The 23,766-nt window shown below is 41.2% G+C and overlaps 1 protein-coding gene across 2 annotated transcripts; it reads left to right on the top strand.

Moving 5' to 3' along the window:
• Positions 1-237: 237 nt before the first annotated feature.
• Positions 238-5,180, top strand: lrrc4.2 (leucine rich repeat containing 4.2). 2 transcript variants are annotated; one of them, XM_079345684.1, is made up of 2 exons: positions 238-1,874; positions 2,023-5,180. In XM_079345684.1, exon 2 carries the CDS (start codon positions 2,144-2,146, stop codon positions 4,139-4,141), a length of 1,998 nt encoding a protein of 665 aa, XP_079201810.1. In that variant the 5' UTR covers positions 238-1,874; positions 2,023-2,143; the 3' UTR covers positions 4,142-5,180. The 2 variants fall into 2 exon arrangements, with proteins under 2 accessions (XP_079201810.1, XP_079201811.1); XM_079345685.1 differs by having other exon boundaries at positions 238-1,659.
• Positions 5,181-23,766: the final 18,586 nt, after the last annotated feature.

Raw genomic sequence — 23,766 nt, forward strand, 5'->3', positions numbered from 1 at the left:
GAGAGAAAAAAAAAAGTCAGTTGGAGTAGAAAGTCTGACCTCTTGTCTCTGTGGGATACATTAGAATGGAAGGCTTTGAATGTTAATTGTAGGTTTGAGGGAGGAGTGTGAAGGTAAGTGAGCAAGCAGGCACAGGTAAGATGATTGAGAGAGGCAGACTTAAGAAATAAGGCAACACGTGTGGGGGGGGGGGAACAGCGACCAAAAGAGAACGAGAGGAGAAGACGGTTACAATGAGGGGAGGGGGAGAAGGAGGCACACGGGAGGAGGAGAGGTTGAATGTGTTAATACACAGGAACACTGCATCAAACCAATGCACTGCTCTGAGGCTGGCTGAGCAGCTGAGAGGAGTGCGTCAGCAGTACATTCACGTTCCCATTGAAGGACAAAGGGAGGGGGCAGAGCGAGCGTCTTAGCTGCCTGCAACACCGACACGGAGGGGGGGGAATAGAGAAAAAGAGAGAGATTGGAGAATAAACAAGAGGAGGAGATGTGGCTTAGAATGCTGCTCCTGCTGCTTCTGTGAAGGTGGGCTGCCTGTTTGAGTGCTCGCGTGCCTCCTCCTTTCCATCTCTCTCTCTCTTTCTCTCTCTCTCACACACACACACACACACTCTCCCCTTCTCACACTCTATCTTCCTCCTGCTCTTGATCTGTCAGTGGTTCTCTCTCTCCTCTCTTAATCTCTCTCTCTCTCTCTCTCTCTCTCTCTTTCTGTCTCTCTTTTCCTCTCTCTCTTCAACTCCGGCTACTGCAGTAGTCCACGAGCCAGCCGCAAGTCTGACAGCCACACACATGGCTAACTGCCACAACTTACTACCTCAGCCCTGGAGAAAAAACTAAAAAAAAATAAGCAAGCAGAAGAACAACGCCGGAGACAGCCTGGGTACAAACAGCAAGTGGAGGGAAGAATCCTCAATACCTTTTTTTCTGTTTTTTGGATACAGATACGGAGCCCACTTCCACACTCATCCTCTAAGCGTCATCCTCTCTTTTCTCTCATTGCAGAAGAAGACAAGAGTGCTCTCTCTCTCTCTCCCTCTCTCTCTCTCTCTACCGTCAGCCTTTTGCGAAGCTCCAACAGTGCAGCGCATCCCCCTCTCCACCCCCCCCCATCCAGCGCCACCATCTCTCCCACCACCACCACCCCCCCACCCCCAACCCCCGCTCCCCCCAGGAGCAATAGACGGATTACTGCTAACTGTGCACACGGCAGCCTGCAGCTGCTCTGACCAGGGCCAGCTCAACGTTGTGAGGAAACAAGAAGAACACAGAGGAGGAGAAGAGGAGAGGGGGATGACTGTGCCGGGAGTTCTTTAGCCTTTTTCTGTCTCTCAGTCTCTGTCACAACGAGGCTAATCAGCGACCGACTAGCCCTTGGCAAAGTCACAGTGAGGGAGGTCTCTCCACCAAACGGGTGACCAGCCGACGAGCAAACCCATGCATCAGGAGTCGACAGGACTGAGGATTTTTTAAATTTTCCTGTTTATTTTTTCCACTTCTTCTCTCCTCCTCTGCTGTTTTGAACTGCGCTATGGATCATTATGATTTATCCACAGTGGAACTGCATTTTGGAGTCTGCAGCCTGGCATGGGGGCAGTTAGAGGGGGCAGAAGTGATCCAGGCACCTACTAAGTCTTCATGGCCTTACCTTCGCCTGTGAGTGTTATTCATGCTGATTCCAGTCTTTAATAGTAGGAACCATTTTCTACCCTGGTATAATAGAGGGGCCACCTTACTTTTTCAGTAAGGGAAAACAAGACAAAATTAGTCTTTTCTCTCCATGGAGCGGATTTATAAATATAAACGTGATGCATGACTGTTGCTTTTAACGTTTGGAAAGAGGCAAAAAAGACCACTTCCAAACTAATGAGGTACGTCACTTATATAGTTATTCATCCTTTTTTTTCCTTTCACATTGCTGCACTGCTTTTTGTCTGCTGCTATTCTTCTATTAATCTCTCACTCTATCTCTGTCTCTCTTTTTTTCTCTTCTCTTTCCCTGATATCTATTTGATGTAGCATCCCCCTCCACCGTCGATGGAACTTTGGAGCTGTGAGTTGCTCCAGCCAGGCTAAGGTGGTCTGTCCTCTGGTGTGTGCCGTCTCCCCCCACCATGCAGAATAATGAGCCCTCCACACCATGAGTCCTTTGGGCCAGGTTAGTGTGCAGCCTACCTGGAACGCAGCTCTGCTCGCCGTGATCTCCCTCATGGTACCTACTCTCAGTATGTGCCAGTCTACAGGCCCCGCATTGGGCTCGGCTAACCCACAGAACTGTCCAGGTGTGTGCTCATGCACTAACCAGCTCAGCAAGGTGGTGTGTACCCGCCGAAGCCTGATAAGGGTTCCACCAAACATCCCAGCCAACACCAGGTACCTAAACCTGATGGAAAACAGCATAGAGACCATACAGGCGGATACATTCAGGCACCTGCATCACCTGGAGGTTCTGCAGTTAGGCAGGAATGCTATCAGACAGATTGAGGTGGGGGCCTTTAATGGCTTGACCAGTCTTAATACCCTGGAACTGTTTGACAACCGACTGACGGTCATACCCAGTGGAGCTTTTGAGTACCTGTCAAAGTTGAGAGAATTATGGCTTAGAAACAATCCCATTGAGAGCATCCCCTCCTATGCCTTCAACCGTGTCCCCTCCCTCATGAGACTGGACCTTGGAGAGCTGAGGAAGTTAGAGTACATCTCTGATGGGGCATTCGAGGGCCTTCATAACCTCAAGTACCTCAACTTGGGGATGTGTAACCTTCGGGAGTTTCCTAATCTTTCACCACTGGTGGGATTGGAGGAGCTAGAAATATCGGAGAATGTTTTCCCTGAACTCAAGCCTGGGGCCTTTCGGGGGCTCAAGAATTTACGTAAACTATGGATTATGAACTCTGTAATTACTAATATCGAAAGGAATGCATTTGATGACATCACAGCCTTGGTGGAGCTGAATTTGGCTCATAATAACTTGTCATCTCTTCCTCATAACCTCTTCACTCCTCTACAGTACCTGGTGGAGTTACATCTGCACCACAACCCTTGGCGATGTGATTGTGATGTTGTGTGGCTCTCCTGGTGGCTTAGAGAATACATTCCCACAAATTCTACCTGCTGTGGACGCTGTCACACCCCGATTCACATGAGAGGTCGATACCTGGTGGAGGTTGATCAGACCACCTTTCAATGTTCAGCACCTTTCATACTTGATGCGCCAAGAGATCTAAACATCTCAGCAGCAAGGGTTGCAGAACTTAAGTGTCGCACTGCTGCCATGAGTTCAGTCAGATGGCTTCTCCCCAACGGTACTGTATTGACCCATGGCTCGGCTCATCCAAGGATATCCGTCCTGAATGATGGAACTCTCAATTTCTCAAATGTTCTCCCATCAGACACTGGTGTCTATACATGCATGGTAAGCAACATGGCAGGAAATTCCAATGCCTCAGCCTACCTAAACGTAAGCAATGCTGAACTCAACACGTCTAATTTGTCATATTTTACAACTGTAACAGTGGAAGTTTTGGAGCCCACTGCAGAAGAGACGCCCAAACCCAAGCCTACTGTTCCCGCTTCACCCTCTGTGTTTCAGCCTGTCTTCATCTCCACACCTACTGTGCTCTTCCAGAGCACTCAGACTCCAAGGCAAGTGTCAATCCCTACTGCCAGAATCCCTAGCGGGCCAGCTGCCAGCCTGGATGAGGTGATGAAAACCACCAAAATCATCATTGGCTGTTTTGTTGCTGTTACCTTGCTTGCAGCTGCCATGTTAATTGCATTCTATAAGTTGCGTAAGCGGCATCAACAAAGGAGCACGGTGGCAGCAGCCAGGACCATAGAAATCATACAAATGGAGGAAGAAGTTCCTCCTGTTCCACCGCCCACCTCGGGATCTAGTGGTTCTGATGACACAGTGTTGGTACTGCCGACATTGGTTGAACACAACAGCAACACCTTTAAGCCTGGGTATGTGTCCTCCTCGTCAGCCCGCCAAGGGAGCTATGGAGCCCACTGGACCCAGAACAACTCTCTTCATCGCTCAGTCAGACAGCATCACAGCCACATCAGCACCATTACGGATCCCTACGCCATTAAGACTACTCATGGCAAAGAGAAGGTTCAAGAGACCCAAATCTAAGTAACGCTCCCTTCATGGATCTATCTCTGACTATGCCCCAACCACGTCACTCAACTGCTCACCACTCCATGCAATAGAATGCACAAAGAACAAAACGGTAACTTTCTTTTGTACAGATGTGCAAAACATGGACAGTTTTTCCTTTCTTGTACATGCCTATATATAAGTATATAAATATGAAAAGATACAAATATATATAAATGAAACTCCCGTCAGGCAGTGGTGAGACATGCAGATTATATTAGAAAAGAAAGTAAATTGAAACTATTTTCTAATAACTGGTGACTTCTAACTAAAAAAGAAAAAGATAGTGAATTGCTTTTGTGATTGATTATAAGAGAACGTACTATCTGCTCTTGGAAAAGAGGGGTCTTAGTTTTTTTTTTTTCTTTTGAGAATATTTAGGATGCAGTAAACAACTCTTTATATGAACCAGTTTCTTAATACAGCCCCACATGTAAACTCCAGTTTTTACTGTGCCAAATATTATATGCAATATAATTGTATTTCCAGACTTAGGAACACAAAAAGACACACACGCAAAATCTAGACAGATAGGAACATTTGTCCAAGGATAGCAGTAATGGCACAGATAGAATGTGCTGTTCAGTAGCTATCAGCCAAATGCTTTTGGACTGCAGTGAATTTCTGCAGCTAAGGTTTAACCCCCTGTTTGCCAGAGCTAAGCTGCGTTTGACAGTGCCAGTGCTTCTTAGTTGTAGCGTATCTAAAAATGTTTAGTTAGTGTGCACATTCCCCACTGGTTTAACTGGCAAAGGACGAAGTGCAGGCTAATAACAGTTGTCGCAAAAACTTTGTTCTGTTATTGGTTGCATTTTCTATTACTTTTTCCCTTTAGGTTTTACATGCTTCTTAACGGCTTGTGTAGTGTTTAGGGCTAATTTATTAATGCATAACAGTTGCCTGACTTGTCTCTGCAAGGGCTCATTCCGATGCTAATTTATCAATGGAACAGACAAGCGGTGCAGGGATACAGGTCTTTGCTGACCATTCGGCTTTTGGAGAAAAAAAAAAAATTTGAAGTGAAACAAAATGAATGTCTGACACTGGGGCTTTTCCATGGACTACATTGAAACATGACTTTGTTTTTCTTTTAACAGTTTATTTTGAGCAACACTATTTTTATGGAGAGACTAAGGAGGCTATGAAAAATAAAAACCTTTGGTTTGTATTTCTCTAATCAGAAACACTTTCATCTGATGCTTTTTCTTCTCTCTGAATATATTTCCATTTGTGTGTAAGCTGTTTAATCGTAAAATCTGGAGACAGCATTGTAAATCGTATCCTTCCCAAACCCCCCCTCCCCCTCTTATGGTCCTATGCATTTACTTAGTGTCTGCATGAATGGGTCTTTAAGTAACTGGTGTACAATGCTGCATTATACCCCACAGTGGGGCTCTATGCAGGTCAGATAGGCTGTTGGTCTTTGATGCCTCAGCTTAGTTCTTAACATTGATTATTCAGTGACTGTGAAGGAGAAAATACATGTATCCCACAGTTCTACATTTTGTGGGTTTCTTTTCCTTACTACTCATCCGCAGGTTCTAGTTTCTGTCCGAGTTAGGTTTCCATCAAGTGAAAAAAAAAATCCATTAAATCACTAATAGGAAGAAAGGCAGTTGTACTTGGTTCATCATGATATGAGGTACAAACACGCTGTCTCAGCAGGTTCTTCAAGAAAGACATCTAAATATATCACCTAGCTATAAGAAAGCAGACTTGTTCGATTTTTTTTATAGATGCTCTTTGTGTCAATGCATTGCTTAGCAATATGAATTACCTTGATGTCACACTGTTTAAAGGTCAGCTACCATAAATGAGTGTGCCTATTCCCTCTGATGACTGAAACGCTTTACCTTTGACATTCTACTGTTGCATTAAATGCGACCATTTCTCAGTTCTTCTCATTTAGAACTTATTTCATCAAATGTGATCAAACCCTGCAGGTTTTTGGTCTTTTATAAAGCACCACGAAAGTGCTCCAGTTAAGGCTATTTTGGGGATAAAGGGGAAATTACAGTATGACCTCTGTGCTAATTATGGAGCATGGTGAGTTGACAAGAACACCAAGGCTTCATTTAAAACCGCCCGGCTTGATTTCTTGTCTCATCAAGGGATGGTTAATAATGCGCTGTGTGTGTTGCTGTTGGGCGTAATGTGACTGTATTCCTACTTTCCTTGTGGCATTCACGATCATATCCCTACATTACAGTAGGAACTCCTCTGGTGCAATTCAATGAAACAAGGACAGTCATTACATAACAGTCTACAATACCGCTTGAGTGGGAGTCAGTTAAAAATGCTCAAATATAGATTTAAATAGGAGGTACTTTTCATTTAATAAACAAATGGAATAATATCAGGTATTTTAGGCACAAGAGTAATGCCTCTAATAATCCCATTTTGGAGGTTTCCTCGGCTCTGAATAAATGAATGGAGAGGTGCTAATGTTTTCAGCCAGCACACCTGGCAGTGTGAGTACAGGTGGGCCTCAATAAGCAGATGGAACTCCGCTCACTATGTCAAGTGTTTCTTAATTTTCTTCATAATGTGATTGCAGTTCACTTCTGAATAGCTAATCCCCCCCAGTCTCTTCCCTGGAACATATCTGCTTTTTTTTCTTTGACAACCCAGAGTGTTCTTGGTTGTTACAGTATGTGTGGGTTGAAAATATCAGGCTCTTATTAATTCCTCAGCTCAGTGTAGTTCTGACCACATTAGGGCTTTAGAAGAGGCTGTGTGGTTGTTTGTCAAGCCTTAAATGTGCTTCATAAAAGCCACATACAGGAGACCTAACGAGGACTTCCTTTTTTCTTTCTTCCCCCTCCGCCTCATCGTAAGTCTTCACAGCAAGAGAGGGCTGTTCCAGCTTTGGCATAATACTATCAGCCATTCAGTCAGTTGAGGTTTGCTGCACCAGTGTCAAGGGTGAAGAGGCTGAGGACCGGAGTGAAACAGCCATTGTGTTAACCGTTGAAAGCAAGAGCCAAGACAATAGTCCTCCCCTGAAAACATCAGCAGGGTTAATATGAATCTTTTCTCCTGGGTGGCTGCCGTCTTATCTTCACCAGCTGATGCAGTCATATGCTTTCAATTTGGCTTTATGTATTTCCTTGTTGCAAATGAGCTGTGCAGATGTCTTTTTCATAAAGGCTGCCATCTCTCTCTCTCTCTGTCTTCTCTCCTTTATCATTTGCTAATTGACTGAAAATCATTGAGTGAAACTCTGAGTATAGGGATAGGTTGTGTTTTAAGACGGCCTCTTCTTCTCCTTCTTCCTTTTCTTCTCCTGTTATCTGATTGGCACAGCAACTGTCACACGTTTGTGTCGTCTTTTGGAGAAAGCTTACTAATGCCAACCTTTTTTTTTGTCCCCATCATTTTGATTTTTCGTCAGATAGGTTAATAAAACGCGAGCCAAAGACTCATGCGTCTCTTAAGTTCGCAGTGTATCACAGATTGATGCGTTTCATATATGCAGAAGATAGAAAAGGTGAAAAGAATGGCCAAACTACAGCTGTGTACGGTGTTTGTCTCACTCCTGCTAGATATGATCTTCAGGGAGACTGCAGGGAAAGGGTTGGGATAAGGTTCTTTGGAGGGTGCTTTTTCAGGTTAAGGGTGTGTTGAGAAGAAGTCCTTGAAGCCTTAAGATCCATATCTGCTAATGAAGTCACAACCAGTAAAGAGGTGTTGGTAAGGTGGCAAGCCACAGCAATTCTGTCCTAGTTTCCCCGCTGACTGATGGCTTTTTGTGCCCACAAAGGGATCACAAGAAATGATCCATGGCACTTTTGGAGGTGAGAAATGACTTAGAATCACATCTTATCCCTCTATAAGCGCTTGATTAGTCAGCCTACACCTGACTGCACTCCTTTACAGTAACACTGTTTGCGCGGCTTAACCTCAGAGTAGGCTCACACCTCAAAACTGTCTATGCATCTAGATTCATAAGCATTTTGAAATAAATAAGAGTACCCATTATGTAAGGCTGCAAAGTCACATTTTGACTTTGACTAATTTTTAACCTTTCACAACATACACATTAAAGACTATAAACCTAGATACTATATTAAATAACAAAGTAAAGCTCTATTATGGAACTCTCCATTTGAGTTAATTTTTGCTGACACCTGACAATGTGCTGTTTTTATTTTAGCGCTTTTCCTGAATGTTCTCGAGTTGCGTTTTCTGACCAAAAAAAAAAGGAAAATCCTTCTGCAGTCAAACATTTCCCTCACTCTGAACCATGGAAAATATTTTTTTAAAAATGCCATTTTTAATTTTTTTAAATATTTTGGATGATGTCATACTTCTCACCTGGTACCTGTCGCTGTAGGATAATTATAAGGACATCACCAGTCTTGTTACTGATGGTTCTCTTTTGCTTAGAGTCATCTCTTTTAATTTGAGTATTTTTCATTATCAGAAAAAAAAAAACATCTTCACAGCCAACCTGTGGCTCCTGTCCATCATGCCTTAACCCACAATTTATCTCCCCAGTTTCTGCACTCCATCTGCTGTCTATCTCTAAAATAAAGGCATAAATAGCCCTAAAACAAGTCTTTATAAAAGCACGTTTAAAGACATTATCAAGCTTTAATTTAGGCCTTAATAAAAATGTGTGCAGTGCATGTGCACTTTTTGATTTATACTGCTCCTCGATTTTGGGTCATGGCAAATCGGGGCAACTAAGACAGAAGATTAATAAGCAAGAAGATGCAACTGCTAGCAGCAAATCTGCATCAACATAACACAAAGACAATATCTACAAATAATCTTGCAGAAAATTACCCATCCCAACTAGTTAGAATTAACAGTCGACAGTATTTCAAAGCCTTTTCTTTGCAATAAGCAATTTTCTAAAACACTTTCTCCGTACAATTAGCTGAGAAAATGTTGTAGGCACAAGCTGAAGAAAAAAGGGGGGAAATTCCATCTAATTATGCAAAGTTATTTTAAATCACTTCAGTAAATAGAAAGAGGGAGAAAAAGGCTTTTATAATTTGTATGAGCATAGAAATGTGAATCTTTTTAAGTTCCTGTACATGACTGTGTGAACCAGGTGGGTGACTTTTTTTAAATAAAGGAGAAAAAAAAGGTCAGAGTGTTATCCCTTTGAGAGTTTGAACATAAAATGGCTGATGCTAAGTGTCTTAGAGAGACAGCTCGCCTTACTTTGACAGAGAAAGCTGTCAACTTCCCTTCATCCTGATTTAACACAGGTTTCAGCATTTACGAGGAAAGCCCTGATCCCTTCTTGCAAATCCAAATGACAATTTACATTTTAGTGTGAAAATGAAAAATTAATCACTTGTGATATAGAGGAATTACAAAATGTGACGGCACCATAATTCTGCATCAAAGCAAACACCGGGGCTCTAAACTACTGCAGTTTATATCAGCGTAATGTAGGCCAGTGTGCTCTCTTTGGAGCAGTGCAGCTCTAGATAAAGGGTGGCAGCTGGAGGTTGTTCCTGCAGGTCTCTTTCTCTGTCAGTCAGTCCTACTGTCTGTCTTTACTAAGTTGTGTGTGTGTGTGTTTTTGAAAGAGAGGGTCTTTTTAACTCTCCCACTCACTGCGAAGGAGGTTAAAGCAGAACACATGAACACACGCTCAGAGGCAAACAACAACAACAACAAAGAAACTATTCAAAAGACATATGAATGCTTTCAGTAAATGTTAGGCTATGGGATTTAATTGAATGTACTTCATCATTTTAGCAGTGATCATATCTCTGTACAGAGAGTTCACACGGGAACAGAAGTACCTTTTGAAATCAAAGACTTAAACCATTTAATGACTTTCACTTTGCAAGGTTTAAAAAAAAACCCTGAATACCTTTTTTTCAATCAGTGTTTTATTAAACTCCTATGAAAATACCGTGACTTGAAAATAATGTTGTTTTTTTTGTTGTTTTGTTTTTAGAAGAGATATGTCTTGATTGGGATGTATCCAAAAGCTTCCAGCCAAAGCTAAAATATTTTGTCTGTAACTTTCCCCTTTTATAATATCACAATTCAGATGGACCATGGTTATTTTAGAATATAAAGAATAAAGCCCATTGCTTTATGAAATCATTCTCTGAAATTAATATCCATTCCTTACATGGTTAAATATTAAAGGGTATGAAAAAGTGGAAAAATAAACTTGCATAATAGCACTCTCATAAAATACTTATCAGAAAATCGAGTAAATTATGAGGGTAAAAAGGCACAATACTATTGGTTTAATTTTTCAGCACTTGCCTTTTTAAAAATGGATAATGGTTGATTATAAAAAGGGGATAGCAAGCTTGTGTGTGTGTGTGTGTGTGTGTGTGTGTGTGTACCACCAACATAATTTAGATAATATAAAGAATATTCTTTGTCTTGAATGCAGGGTAATCAGGGTTTGTGGGGTCTCACTATATTTTGAGCGACTCATTGCTGTCAGTCAAACCTAAACCACACTCAAACTTTCTCAAAGAACAAAAAAATATATTTTTTGTAATTTGGAAAAATATAAAACAAATGTTGATGAAACTAAGTCGAGCGGTTCACAGAGACAAGGTTTGCTATGTACCTTGGTTTTGGGGGTCACGGTTCAATACAAGGTTTGGTACACCAGGAATAAAGCACCACACAGTCTCAAATGCAAAGTGGTATGTATTTTTCCATTTATTTAGCAGATATCTCACAGTAGTAGTAAGTTTTAACAGCAGGACAGATGACACTTTGTTCCATCCGATGTTTAGAACTACCTGAGAAAGTTAGCTTGCAAACGTTACCATTCTTCCTCTTCTGTTTAGTTTAGGTGCATCGCCTTCTTCATATGTTCTTTATTGGTGGATGACAAAGCAATTTGCATTACTTGGCAAGAGTACATTGCTGCTTCCTAGATTGGATCTGTGACCACATTCTTTGTGAACCCACTCAGACCTTTTTGTTGACTGCATGCATCAAACCATGATGTCTCTACCGCAAAGGTTTTGGGACGAATACACATTCCGTTACACCCCGTTACACCCCTAGTGTAAAAGGACCTTTATCATGCCAATGAACATTTAAAACGGAATCCTTCTGAGCCCATGGTAAGTTCATCAACAGACTCACTGTCAGATCTCCACCGCTCACTGGCAGTTTTGGCAGTTTAACAGATTCACTTGGCTTTTTTCTTTAAACTTGACTTCCGTCTCTTTTCTCTTTGACCCTGCCAATAACAGCCAAGGCCTCACAGTTGCTATGGTTTCTCTGGATTCCAGCGCAAATGTGATTGGCTGTTGGGGAAATTGTGGTAGACATGGATCAGTGTGAATAGGGAGCTTACTGTGACCCTGACAGAATGTACTGTATTCATATTTACTTTGAGGACCTTGGTTAGACAGCTACTCCAAATAAAACTCAATGGGCCTATTCACTTGCAACAGTATGTTGGGTTCATGTTGTGGCAGATACGCGAGAGTGATGTGAAAGTGAAAAAAAAATATATAAAAAAACATTTTTACTGATTTGAATAAAGCAGAGCTTTAAAGCCAATTCTTTGTTACCAAACAATTCAAATAATATTTTTATTCGTTTTTTACTGCTGTTGTTTCCTTGTTCCAGGCAGGAGCCACACAACACACACATGTCGCTTGACCTATTGTCTAATTTCAGCTAAACACATAGCTGTTAATATTCACATACTAGCAAGTTGGACTGGCAGCAAAGCCACCTTGAGCGATGCTTCTAACGTCCGGCTGTTTGTGTGAGTTTGTCATTTAGATTTCAGATTTATGATCAATTTTCAGTTCTCCATTCTAAAATGTTATGAAATCAACTGCAATATTATTAATGACCTTCAGGCTTAAATCTACCACTGCGTGTGACTTGTTTTAGCATTCTGCCTTCTACTTGTACATGGTTAAAGATGAATCAAATCATTTACATTCTAACAGTTTCTTGAATGACTTGATCTCTTGGCTAGGCAACTGTTGCTCTGTTTGCTAATGCAAAATAAAGACAAACATCATGCTTTAATATTGAGTTCAAATTGATTACATGTAGATTGTCATCCATTCAAACTTAGATTGGGGAACACGCGATGGGCCTAACAAGCAGAACTACTACAAGAAACGATGTTTATAATCATGTCGAAATAATCAGTCAGCGTCCTGTGGCCGTCGGCACGGCGACCTTGCTCGGCTGTCATCTTGTGATGCACAGATTATCCAGTGTTCTTTTTTAGTTACTTTGGGTATTTTTGTCTGGAAAAATTGATCTATCAAAAGTATGAAATCATCCTCAAAATCTTATTTTGCATTCGCATTAGGCCTGGTTATTTCTCACAACCTCACGATATGATACGAATCACGATACGTGGTAGTTTTGGATCATGATCATGTCATACAAAGAATTCCCTTCCTACACACCCAGAGATCCTAAAACTAAACCATAATGTTCCATTTTATAATGCCAGAAGTATTATACATGTAAATACAATAATCTTTCATTTTTATTCAAACATTCCTCCTTGTTGTCTCTCTGTGTTTTGTATAATTTGTAATATTCTTGTTTCACTTAACTATGAGTCCATTTGAAATTTGCAAGAATCTCTCTTTGATTTGCATTTGGAAACTAAAGCAGTGTAGATAGGGTACTGCAGGAACGAGTGGAGTTACACTGAGCAGCTGTCTGAAGCTTCCATATCAAACACGCTGTGCGTGCATCAGTCTTTATAAAACACAGCAGAGAAGTGCTTCTGTCATCTTCTGAGCTCGTTTACACGTTCAGTAACCATGACAGTTTCATTCGCTGCTGGAACAGACGGCACACGCTGACGGTGTGTAGCGAGTCTAGCTGTTGTTGCTAACTTCTCGTCATGGACATTGATCGTGTTGCTGCAGTGTTTGACCTCGTTTTTGTGAATCTTGGACCACTCATGTCTAACTCCAGAGTACCTGGTGTTTGTAAAAATACTAAACCTTTCCTTAATCTTTGCGTTCAGTGTTGCTCACGGAGTTTCTCAGCCATGCTTGTTTGTTTTGAATTTTAACGTGCAGTGCATCATGTAGTTTTGTTTCAACTGCCCAATATTGGAATTAATGGGTACTGCATGATGACGAGTCTTTCCAAACGGCCTTCACAGCTTTGTAGCTGTATCGATACTGTAAAATCTGCATCGATACACGTATTGGCAAGGAGCACATGACGACATATTGCGATATTGATGTGAAGTATTTTCTCTGCTTACAGAAATGGTGACGCAAAGATGAATACTCTTACAGCACAGCAGGACTGTGCTGACATTAAAACATTCCTCAGTATGAATCTCCGGACTTGTCATTTTTTGCGTGATGTTATTTGTGCTCTTCGCACTTCAGTTTTCTTTCACAGTCCAAACACAAGCGGAGCGTTTGAGCTGCACTCTCTCCAAATGGCTTGTATGTGAGAATGCATGGGGGTGATAATGTGTTTGTGTGTGTGAGTTAGCCTTTCTGACAACCTCTTTACAGTGTGTCATTGATGTCAACAAATGACTGCTGAGAAAAGCCCGAGCATCCGCAGCCCTTAGTATGAAGGGAGTGAGAGGTCTTTTCATATCACAATGACTATTTTTATGTTCTCAGAAAACAATAAGCATAACAAGCTTCAATCCTGATTCATTATCAATTGCTCTTGAAAGTAGTAATTATGGGTGGATATTACAGAGTAACTTATGGGATGATATGTGATTTAATTTACGGTAAATTTTCTGGAGACTTTCCATGAGAACTTTTCTTTATGTAGTACACGGGCTAAACTGTGTGGCGCCAATAGTCTTGTGTGGTCAAGGGTTCTATAATTGTCTGTGCATGTGAATGGAGGAGTGCACAGTGCATGGAGGGGGTGTGGCCTCAATAGAGCGGCACAGGAATGAGTCCTAAAACTCGGAAGTGAGTAAGCATTTTAGCGACATGGGTTGTAAACTCTTTAAAAGTCAATGGGGAACTTTGAATGGGCTTGTGGTTATAGCCCTGAAATAAGGTATGTGGTTAACACAAGCTTAAGAGATGTTGATGTTTCGTTAGACGAGATAAACTTAGCTAAGACCCCCACTTGTGAATTTCAAAATTTGTATGCACACTTAAGTCTAAATTAGACTACAGTCATTCCCATGGAAATATTCCAACTTTGAACATTTCCAGAATTTTGCAGCCCTGGTCTCGTCACACCAAATGTATCTGTACTAATGTATGTCCTGCAATTTGGTGTCAGTTTGGCCTCTTATTTTGCTGCATTTCTAAACTTGTAGTCATTGCTGTCTTCTACTTTCTTTCTTTCATCCACTGTCATGTTCTTCTTTGGTCATTTATCTTTGGTTCATATTAGCATCCTTTACACCATTAAAACCACCGTGCAGTGAATAAGTAGTGACACAGTAAGTCAGTTACCAGATAAATCGGTTCTGAGTGCACTATTGTTTAAATTGAAATATTGACGCTTAGCATCAGTGATTTGGTTATAGTATTACACAAGTCAGGATGAAGATAGATTGCCATATTGACATTTTGTCCCACCCCTTAGAGTTACTCTGAATAACCCAGTTGGAGGTCCCTCTCATGATTGCAGTATTAATTTAGAAGCCCTGGTGTGTGTATGATACATGCTCAAATAAACATTGGTTAATCATTCAAAAATTAGACAGTTAGTTGAGCAGCTCGCTTTCCTATTCCTGTTTCTCTACCTCGCTCTCCTTCTTTCTCACACATGTAGTGCACTTGTTTTTCTATCATAACACATGCGACATGCACACATGAAACAACACTGTCCATTGTGCTTAAACGACAGCAAAGCCATAGTCACTATAATAACAGCCAATCATGTTGTTGTTATTCAATAGACACATTAAAACAGACCAAAGTGGCTTGTTTTTCAGCAGGCTGCAGTTGTGGTTTTGCCAGCCATGACCCTGGTGAGTGAACACAGTGCTTAGTTCTTTTGGAAAACATTTTTCTTTCAATCAATTGTTACTCTAAATAATATGTTTTACATAAAAGAATGGATTATTTGACAGTGAAATATTGGTTGTTGGCAATGTTAATAGACCCCAACATATTCTCTCATGAGGCCTTCATGTGAGCTGAGCTCCCATTGGCTCCCACGTAACGTCAACCCTGCCTGAGTTAAATACTTTGTACATGAAAAAAAACAAAGATTTTTTTTTGTTGTGCTTTAAAAAAGTTTAACCAGACCTTACTAATTGATCATCTGTATGATTCTTGTTTAACTTTTATTATTGCCAAATTGTTGAGCCTTGTCAGTGCATCCTCTAACTGCCACCAAGATTTACCGAGGTGTTAATTTCTGCTACACAAATTCAACATTATGGACTCCTTTCCTTTCTACTGTCAACCTTAAACTGAACCTTATATAAAGTCACTCGCTCGTCACTTGTCCAACATGCAACATTAACTGTCGGATTTGACGCCTTGAAAACAGATCAAGTGTGAATGCTTGATTTTTATAGTGCTTCATCTGAACAACGTAATCTTTGTGTGAGTGCAGGGAAAGATATCCGCACAGGTCAGTGTCATCTGTTTTTCTTTGTTCTCTTTTCAATCACCGCGCCGTGTTCTTCACACAAGCAAAGAAACCCAGACATTAGGCTTGTTCAGTAGGTATGGCAACAGGACAAATGTTTCTTACGTTTGTGCAGTACACGCTCGCACGCACGCACGCACGCACACACGCACACACACACCTTGCAGTGTGTCTGTTTGAAAGTGTTGTCCTGTGTACGCTGTGTTCCTTCAGCGAGCCATTAAAGACACTTCATGGGGAAAGACAACGTGATAAACGTCAGTTATGTTATTGTGAACTGATGACAGTATGTATATATAAAAAAAGTGTGACTGAGAGGTTACAGGTTTGTAGGTTGATTTCCGTCAGGAAAGATAGAAGAAGTATTTATTTATATACACAGAAGATGATGCTCAATATAACGCTCACACTTTCACAGTGTCAGCTTGGAAATGAACTCCTGGTAAACACGGGAGGAGGGCATTAGTTTGTTTTTATTCGAACACTAATTCTGTTGTGTTAGAATTACGCAGACCATTAGCACCAGCAAATGTGCTGCAGGCATGTGTGTGTGTGTGTGTGTGTGTGTTAACGTGTACATGTGCGTTTGCTTAGAAATGACTAAGTTGGAAACAAGAGTGTTCAATGGCGTGTCAATGGTATTAATAGGGGAGGATGAGAAGATGCAGTTGTTTCGCCTCCTGCCTGTGCTGCACATTCACTGCCTTATCGCTTCCAAACACTCCAGTTCGGCTCTGTCAACTCAAACGAGCTAATTGCTTTAGTCTTCCACTCCTTTTATTTTCATTTTGGCTGCCTCCCTTTCTTTGTTCTACCCACACACATCGGCCACTGACTCTCTCTCTCTCTCTCTTTCCCTCTCCCTCTCTCCGTTCATTCGCTCCCACTTTGTCTCACATGCACAGTTTCTAAATGCCTTTCTTTAATTTGAATTCTGTCTAAGAATTGCACCTTGTCCTAATTGCCTATGCAGCTGAGTCATACCCTTTCCTTCAAGCTGTTTTCTTTCAGCGACTGCCTCTCACCACTTCTCACCTTTTTTGTCTAATCCACTCAGTCTTTTTTTAACTACCTCTGCCATTTTTTGATTAGCTTTAACTATACATCTGTTAATTTTTTATTTTTTTTTCCAACATATCTTCCTTTCTTGACTTTGAGCTTCTCCCTCCCTCAGTCTCTCTGAATCTTCTTCTGGGCCTCTCAGCGAGTGAGGAAGGATTATACCGTGACAAAGAGCTGTGGTGCAGTGGAGGGGGATTTGGGGACGCCGGGCTCTCTGTCATCTCAGAACTCACTCATATGCTTCTGCACTCCATTATTGTCCCACTGACTCATCTGTATAACACAGAACAGGCAGAGAGTGAGACTTAAGGGAGGAACGATGTGTGTGTGTGTGTGAGAGAGAGAGAGTGTAGGTGTGTGTGTGTGTGTGTGTGTGTGTGAGAGAGAGAGAGAGAGAGAGAGAGAGAGAGAGAGAGAGAGAACTACTTTAATTGACAGAAGAGTCTCTCGAGGGTTTTTTTTGTCTGTCCAGACAGAAATTCTCTCCAAAAAAGAAACTTCTTAAAAATGCTGATACGATCACCGGGATATTAAATGACAACACGTCAGGACTGGAAATGTGTGTATCATGTGCTAATAGTGCCTTGAAGTTATACAATTGTATAAAATGTCCTTTGGAGATAAATGCTGAATAAATCACTCCCAGCTGCATGCTCATACACTTTCCTTCTGTGGTGCCAAAGAGTGCATATATTTGTCTGTGTATGAAGGTTTTTTTGATTGGCCCTTATTGAGTTAAATAAGCAGACAGACTAAACTATAAGAAGCGATGAAGTTATGAGGAGCCTACTGCAGATGGGCTAAAAACAGCTTTTTATTTGAAGTCATGAGAGAAATTGGTGAGGGTTCAAAATCAATTTACTATTTAGATAAGTATTTCCAATACAGCATATACTTTGTTAGGATGATCAGAAGCTTGTTTGCGTCTTCTCTTCAATTTCTGTTGTTAGTATTTTCTGTGCTGTGCCTGTTGCACGAACACATTTTCTTAAATACACAGTAAAGTGGTCAGAACATCGTGCACAAATGAGTTGAGGGTGAGTAAACCCAAGGTAGGTAATGTGTTAAAACCACGGCGTCATGCATTGAACCCTTTTTTTTTTTTTAAAGAAATGTTATCGAAATTTTAAATACAACACAAAACACCCCTCCCCAATAACCAAACAGTATAGCAAAACAGAAAGAAATGGCATGCAAATCTGCGACCTTGTAACGCTACACACAATATTCATACCCGTAAAAAAAAAAAAAAAAAACAATATTAAAACAGCTCCTGAACCCTTTTTTTTATGTAGCAACTCAGTCTGTTATAGATGAACATCCACACAATGAAACACAAAATACTAAACCTCTGATATTGCAAAGCAGACCCCGTATTACTGCAGCTGTGTAAAGCCGTTTCCACCAAGCGGTTCTGTTCAGTTTAGTTTGGTTTGGTACGGTACATTACCCGTTTCCACCGTCAAAAGTTGGGAATGTTAACAAATTAAGGGGTCCGTACTGTCCCTCTTATTTGTTACCCTTCTGTTAGGGTACCGAAGATACTGAGCCGACCCTAAAAGGTCCCGTTTGTTTACTGGGTCCCGTTCTTCTTCTTTATTGCTCTTAATTATTTGTGGGCTACACTGTGTTGAAGCTGCAAATAAGGGTACGATAGGCTGAGACACTCAAGCAAGATCAGAGTTTACTGTACCAAAATTAACCAAACGGGAAAACGGGGCTTGAGTCTGCACCAATATTCTTTAGTATTCACAAGGATCACAGGAGTGGTCCGAAGATGACATAAATCTGGGTAGACTGACCGAAGTGGAGGATCTTGGAGGTGACAAACTTGAAATGAGGTTATGAACACCCAGTGGACCAAATTTATTTGGGGAACAGTCATGCAGACACATAACCTTCCCTGGGTAGTTGGAATTTATGACCAAGATTTGAAGTGTGGCTGGGTGTTAAGACTTAACTAACATTATTTCAATCAGGAGAGACTTTATTTATTAACAATGAATGTGCAACAATTATATTGAAATGTGCAAAGTCTTTTGGGGGTTAGACTCCGTCATGACGACTTCATGAGCTCTGAGGGGTAATGAGGCCTTATCTGTTGACAAAATAGTTTAGAAAACTAAAACAATGGACCATTGTAGGTTACCAAATCAAAGTAATCAGGGCCTTCAGTCAAGTGTTTGCAATCTAGAGGAATCCAACATGTAAGGTATTTAAAATGAACAAATTTCTTCTACAGAAATGTAGGACCATGAAATAAGCTCCAAGTAGTTTTCTATGGTGAAACAAAATGGCTGACAATGTCGTCATTACTGCTTAGTCCTAGGATCCCTAAAAACTATTTTTTCCTCATGCTCACATTACAACAATGTAGAAATACATTGAGCCCTAATCTGAGCCATATGATTCTGTCTATAAAAAAAGTGCTCGGCTAGCCTGTGTGTAGGAGTGGCTTGAAATAATTCAGTTTTTATTTTTGCAAAATCCGTAACTGGCATCTGATTAAACCTAAGGGAAGAATTAAGTGGCAGGCCACAGTACAGTGGGCTACGGCTAGCGGCGTGAGACAGCTACAGCTAACATTGCAGCTAATGCTAGCAGGCTAGTGCTAGCAGCATGAGACAGCTACAGCTAACATTGCAGCTAACAGTGGAGAATGCAAAGAGACAACCCACATGCAGTAAAAATAACAGAAGCTCTCACCCAGTTCATTGCTCTTGATCAACAGCCGTTGTCAGTTGTCGATAACAAAGGATTTTGTCATCTTCTAAGTGTTTTGGAGCCGAAGTATGAGGTTCCCAGCCGTCCTCACCGTGTCTGTCTGTCTGTCTTTTATCATCTTAAAAACTAAGTTAGGCCTCCATGTCAGTGGCATTAATAAGTACTCGTAACGGTACTCGGTATCGGTGAGTACCCAAATGTAAGTACTTGTACTTGTACTCGGTTTGCAAAAAAAGTGGTATTGGTCCATCTCTAAATTTTGTAATCTAATATTAAGAATTATGTATCTACATTATAGTCTTTCCAATTCTACAAAGAGAAACACAATACAATCCCTGATTTTGTTCTAAATAGACATTTTGTTTACCAACAGGTTCCCCCATCCATTTTGCAGACACCAGTAAGAGGACACTCGTCACACACTGTCTTTGATAGCAAAGAAAAATCTAAACGTAACATTGACAAATCTCAAGGAGCCTGTTCATTGTAGCTCGACTTTAAAAATAAAATCAGGTACTTTTTTTTTTTTAAGTTTTTTTTTGTTTCTTTGACCGGCCCAATTAATTATCTGAAGAAAAACTCTGTGTGCTGAACATGGCTTCACAAGTATACAACCAGTTGGCAGGCATTAAAAAAAGAACTGTAGAAAAAAAGTTGATCTTCGAGCTGATGGTTTGTTTTTCCTTTTCTTAAGTAGGTCATACAGAGGCATCAGTATTAAATTGAGAATGTTTCATAACCAGTTTAAAACTCAGCACACTATGTTTAAGCTCAAAACATGTCAAGTGTCAATATACAGTACACACCCTTACATAATTCCCAAACTTGTGTTGCTAAGCCCGAGTCGTGAGCGGTGAATCATCCAGTAAGTCACACAGGCTAACTCTGCTGCTCATGCTCTCCTGGTTGATCCGACCAGGTTTCTCGGGGGAAACGCTGGCTCGGGCACGTTAGAATTAGACTGGAAATCAGGCCAAAGGCATCACTTCAGAGACTGTTACAAAATGATACAGTATACCCAGCATATAATAGTCTGCACTGCGCCTTACAGCTGTTGAGATCTAAACAGCTGGCTGTCTTGTTTGGTGATAGTGATGTTTTGAATGAAACAGACACAGAGACCTTAAAAGTACAATTGTAGGAAGAAATGAAGAAATATTTATACCAGTCTGGGCTCTGTATCAGCTATCATTTGCCGAGAACACAACGTCTTGGAGCCACAGAGATATTTTTTTTAGGCTTCCAGGCACTATAGCCAACATTTATTCCGAAGTAAGACTCTTTTTTTTCCACGTGTATTTCTTTGTTTATCGCTCGACTAGGTACTTGAGACATGAGAATAACGTTTGAGGTGAATTTGGACATCTACAAACAGCTGGACTTGCGTGCAGATATATGTTACAGCTGAATATTTGAAAGACGATGGCCATTGGGTTCCAGCTGCACATTTCATCCAATGATGCTGTATTCATGAACAGAACTTTTTTAAAGTCCATTATAACATGTGATTTGATTTTCCAGCTGCAGCGTTCAATGATCATAATGATAAAAGAAAGTTTTCTGACAGGGCAAACAAGCATGTTAGCATCAATCTCACCCATCGTCTATCATCTCGCCTTGACATAGCCCGTGAGATTGATAACAAACTATTTGAGATCTGCCTTGAGCTTGAGTTTAGAGTAGATATCTCAGAGTTAGAATTGTTATCCGACCTACTGTATAAAGACATCAGTAAAAGAGAAACGTGAAACCGTGCAGATCCAAGATTGTGTTATGGCGGCTTGTATTCAACCCTTTTTTTTTGCTCTCCTCACAGATTGTTTTTATTTTTCTGCATAGAAACATGCATTCAGAAATAGTGGATGAGGCTGCTCAAACTACCAGCAGAACCTGAATGCTTCAAAACTATCGTCACGATTCTTGCGTTTATGCAGCATCTCTTAATAGAGATAGATATGGATTAACCTAACAGATACAAAGCCAATCTCTCAGGAGCATGTGCGCACCAATGTTTGAAGCCAAGAGCTTCCCACATGAAAGGTTTGAGACATCGGCCTGCTTGATTTCAGTAGAAATCTTTATCTTGTCTATGTAAACACACTCTGTCTTTCTGTCGCACACACATACACACACACACACACACAGACTCAACCACTCTTTGTCTAGCTGTATGAGTCTTTGCTTAGAGGGTGTATGAATCACATGCCAACACAGTCCTGCAAAGAACAATCTAGCAAGCTGTGAGTGTGTATGCTTGTGTTTGTGTGTGTGTGTGTGTGTGTGTGTGTTGTGTTTTGGGAGAAGAAGAGTTCGGGGAAGCTTTCCTATAAGCAGGTTAGGACTCCCAGAAGCATCAATCCTGCTACAAACTGCTTTCATCAGTTTGTAGTCTCAATCCAATTTAAGAGTTCGCCCCAAGCAAGTGTGTGTGAGTGTGTGTGTGTAATTTTGTTTATAAACTGTAAAACTGATGTTTGGCCCATGGCTGCAGCTGGGCAGAGACTGCAGGCTGTAACTGAATAATGTACATTATACGGCATACACACACACACACGTGTGCACATTCATATATACACACAAACTCATTCTCTTAGTCCTTACTGTGGGGAATGAAGCATCATTGATATTCAGAGTTGTTGCTTGCCACATTCAGGAAATAAGGACCAGCTCGTGAAACACAGCCAGCCCTTTGTACCCGCCTCCATCCGTCTGTCGATCAAACACACACAAACGCACAACATCCAAACAACGGATGTTCATCCTCCTTCTTATTCTGATTTAGTTACTATGTTCAATATTTATTGTTCTAAAAACTGCCGCTGATCAGATTAGCATTTTTCACCCTCCTGAAGAAAAAAAAAACACAGCATAAAATATTCAGCTTCTGCGAAAGACGAGTCACGGGAGCCCTGAGTGTGTTTATTCATGTAGCACCCAGGGAAAGCTCACAGGAGCACATTGGAGGGAACACTTTACAGAGCACAGCAGAGCTCATCAGCTGAATATATTACTCCTGCTCCTGAAGGCACCGCTGATCGCTCTGGACTCCTACAGAGTGAACACTGCCGATCAGCAGGACACACACACACACACACACAGATTCTCTCTCTGCCATATCTCACACACACACACACACACACCTCAACCTCTCTTCTCTCTCCCCCTCGAGCTGCCCTTTCTTCCATCCCATTCCCCCTGCCCTTAATGGGAGGAGGAGGGGATGTTAATAGGCAAGAAAAGGTCAAGGACAGCCACTCATGTCCTGCTTAGGCCACGAAGCACCTTTTAGCATGAATAGGACAGTAACTAACAGGAGCGTGGAACCTGAAAGTTGTCTAAGGCTGCATGTTTGCAGACATCCCTGGCTTTAAAGGAACTTTCGTCTGTTGATGTACATGTGTTCCTGCTGTGACAAATTGACTAACGCAAGTTAGTGCTCAAGACTTTGTTGAAAGATGCAACTCTTTTTTTCCCCCCTTTTGCTTACACCTCCTCATTTCAATAAGCGATCATTAAGACAATGGGCAGGTACTGAGTAGCCCTCTTATAGTAGATATTACATAGATAAAAATAGTTGAAAGTTTTCAAAAACAAATATGTGTCAAAAATGTGTCCCTCTACAAAAACATACAGGGGGGTGGGCGGTGGGGGGGAGTATGGTATCCATCATGTTTTAGGCTGTATCAGGCTGATACTTAGGGTGTACTGTTTATTCTACCGATAGAGTTTGACTGATTCTGTATAGTTATATACATGGATTAACATGCAGGTTTTCATATTGGCATTCTGGCATCAGTATTCATTGGGGTATACTGATATCATATCAGCTGTAGTTTGGCCTCTTTCATACAAGGTGCTGATTCATGTCTTCGTTTCCTGGTACAATAATCAAAGCACGCTCGACTTATGAGAGCCAACGGAGAGAGCGGAGCTGTTCTTATCATGCCTGTTGTTTTCTCTTCTTCTCCTTAATTAATTCATTTCATTTTTTTTTAGCCCTCAATGATTATGTAAACTAATGGAAGTCGAAAGAAGGAGGCAAAGCGTACACCGCGTGTAGACAACCTTTCTCACGAGGCACATACGTCTCAATCGCCACAAACAATATCAGTCTCAGCTTCGATATGCAAGGCAACGCTCCTCACAATAACAACGCCAGAGGCCACACACATGACTGGCATTTGCTGACAAATTATAGACTTAATTTTGGACGCGACTCTGTAACATGTTATTAATTTCTCTCTCACCTCCTTACAAACACACATACACACCCA

The sequence above is a fragment of the Symphodus melops genome (assembly GCF_947650265.1).
Source record: "Symphodus melops genome assembly, chromosome: 6".
NCBI lineage: Eukaryota > Metazoa > Chordata > Actinopteri > Labriformes > Labridae > Symphodus > Symphodus melops.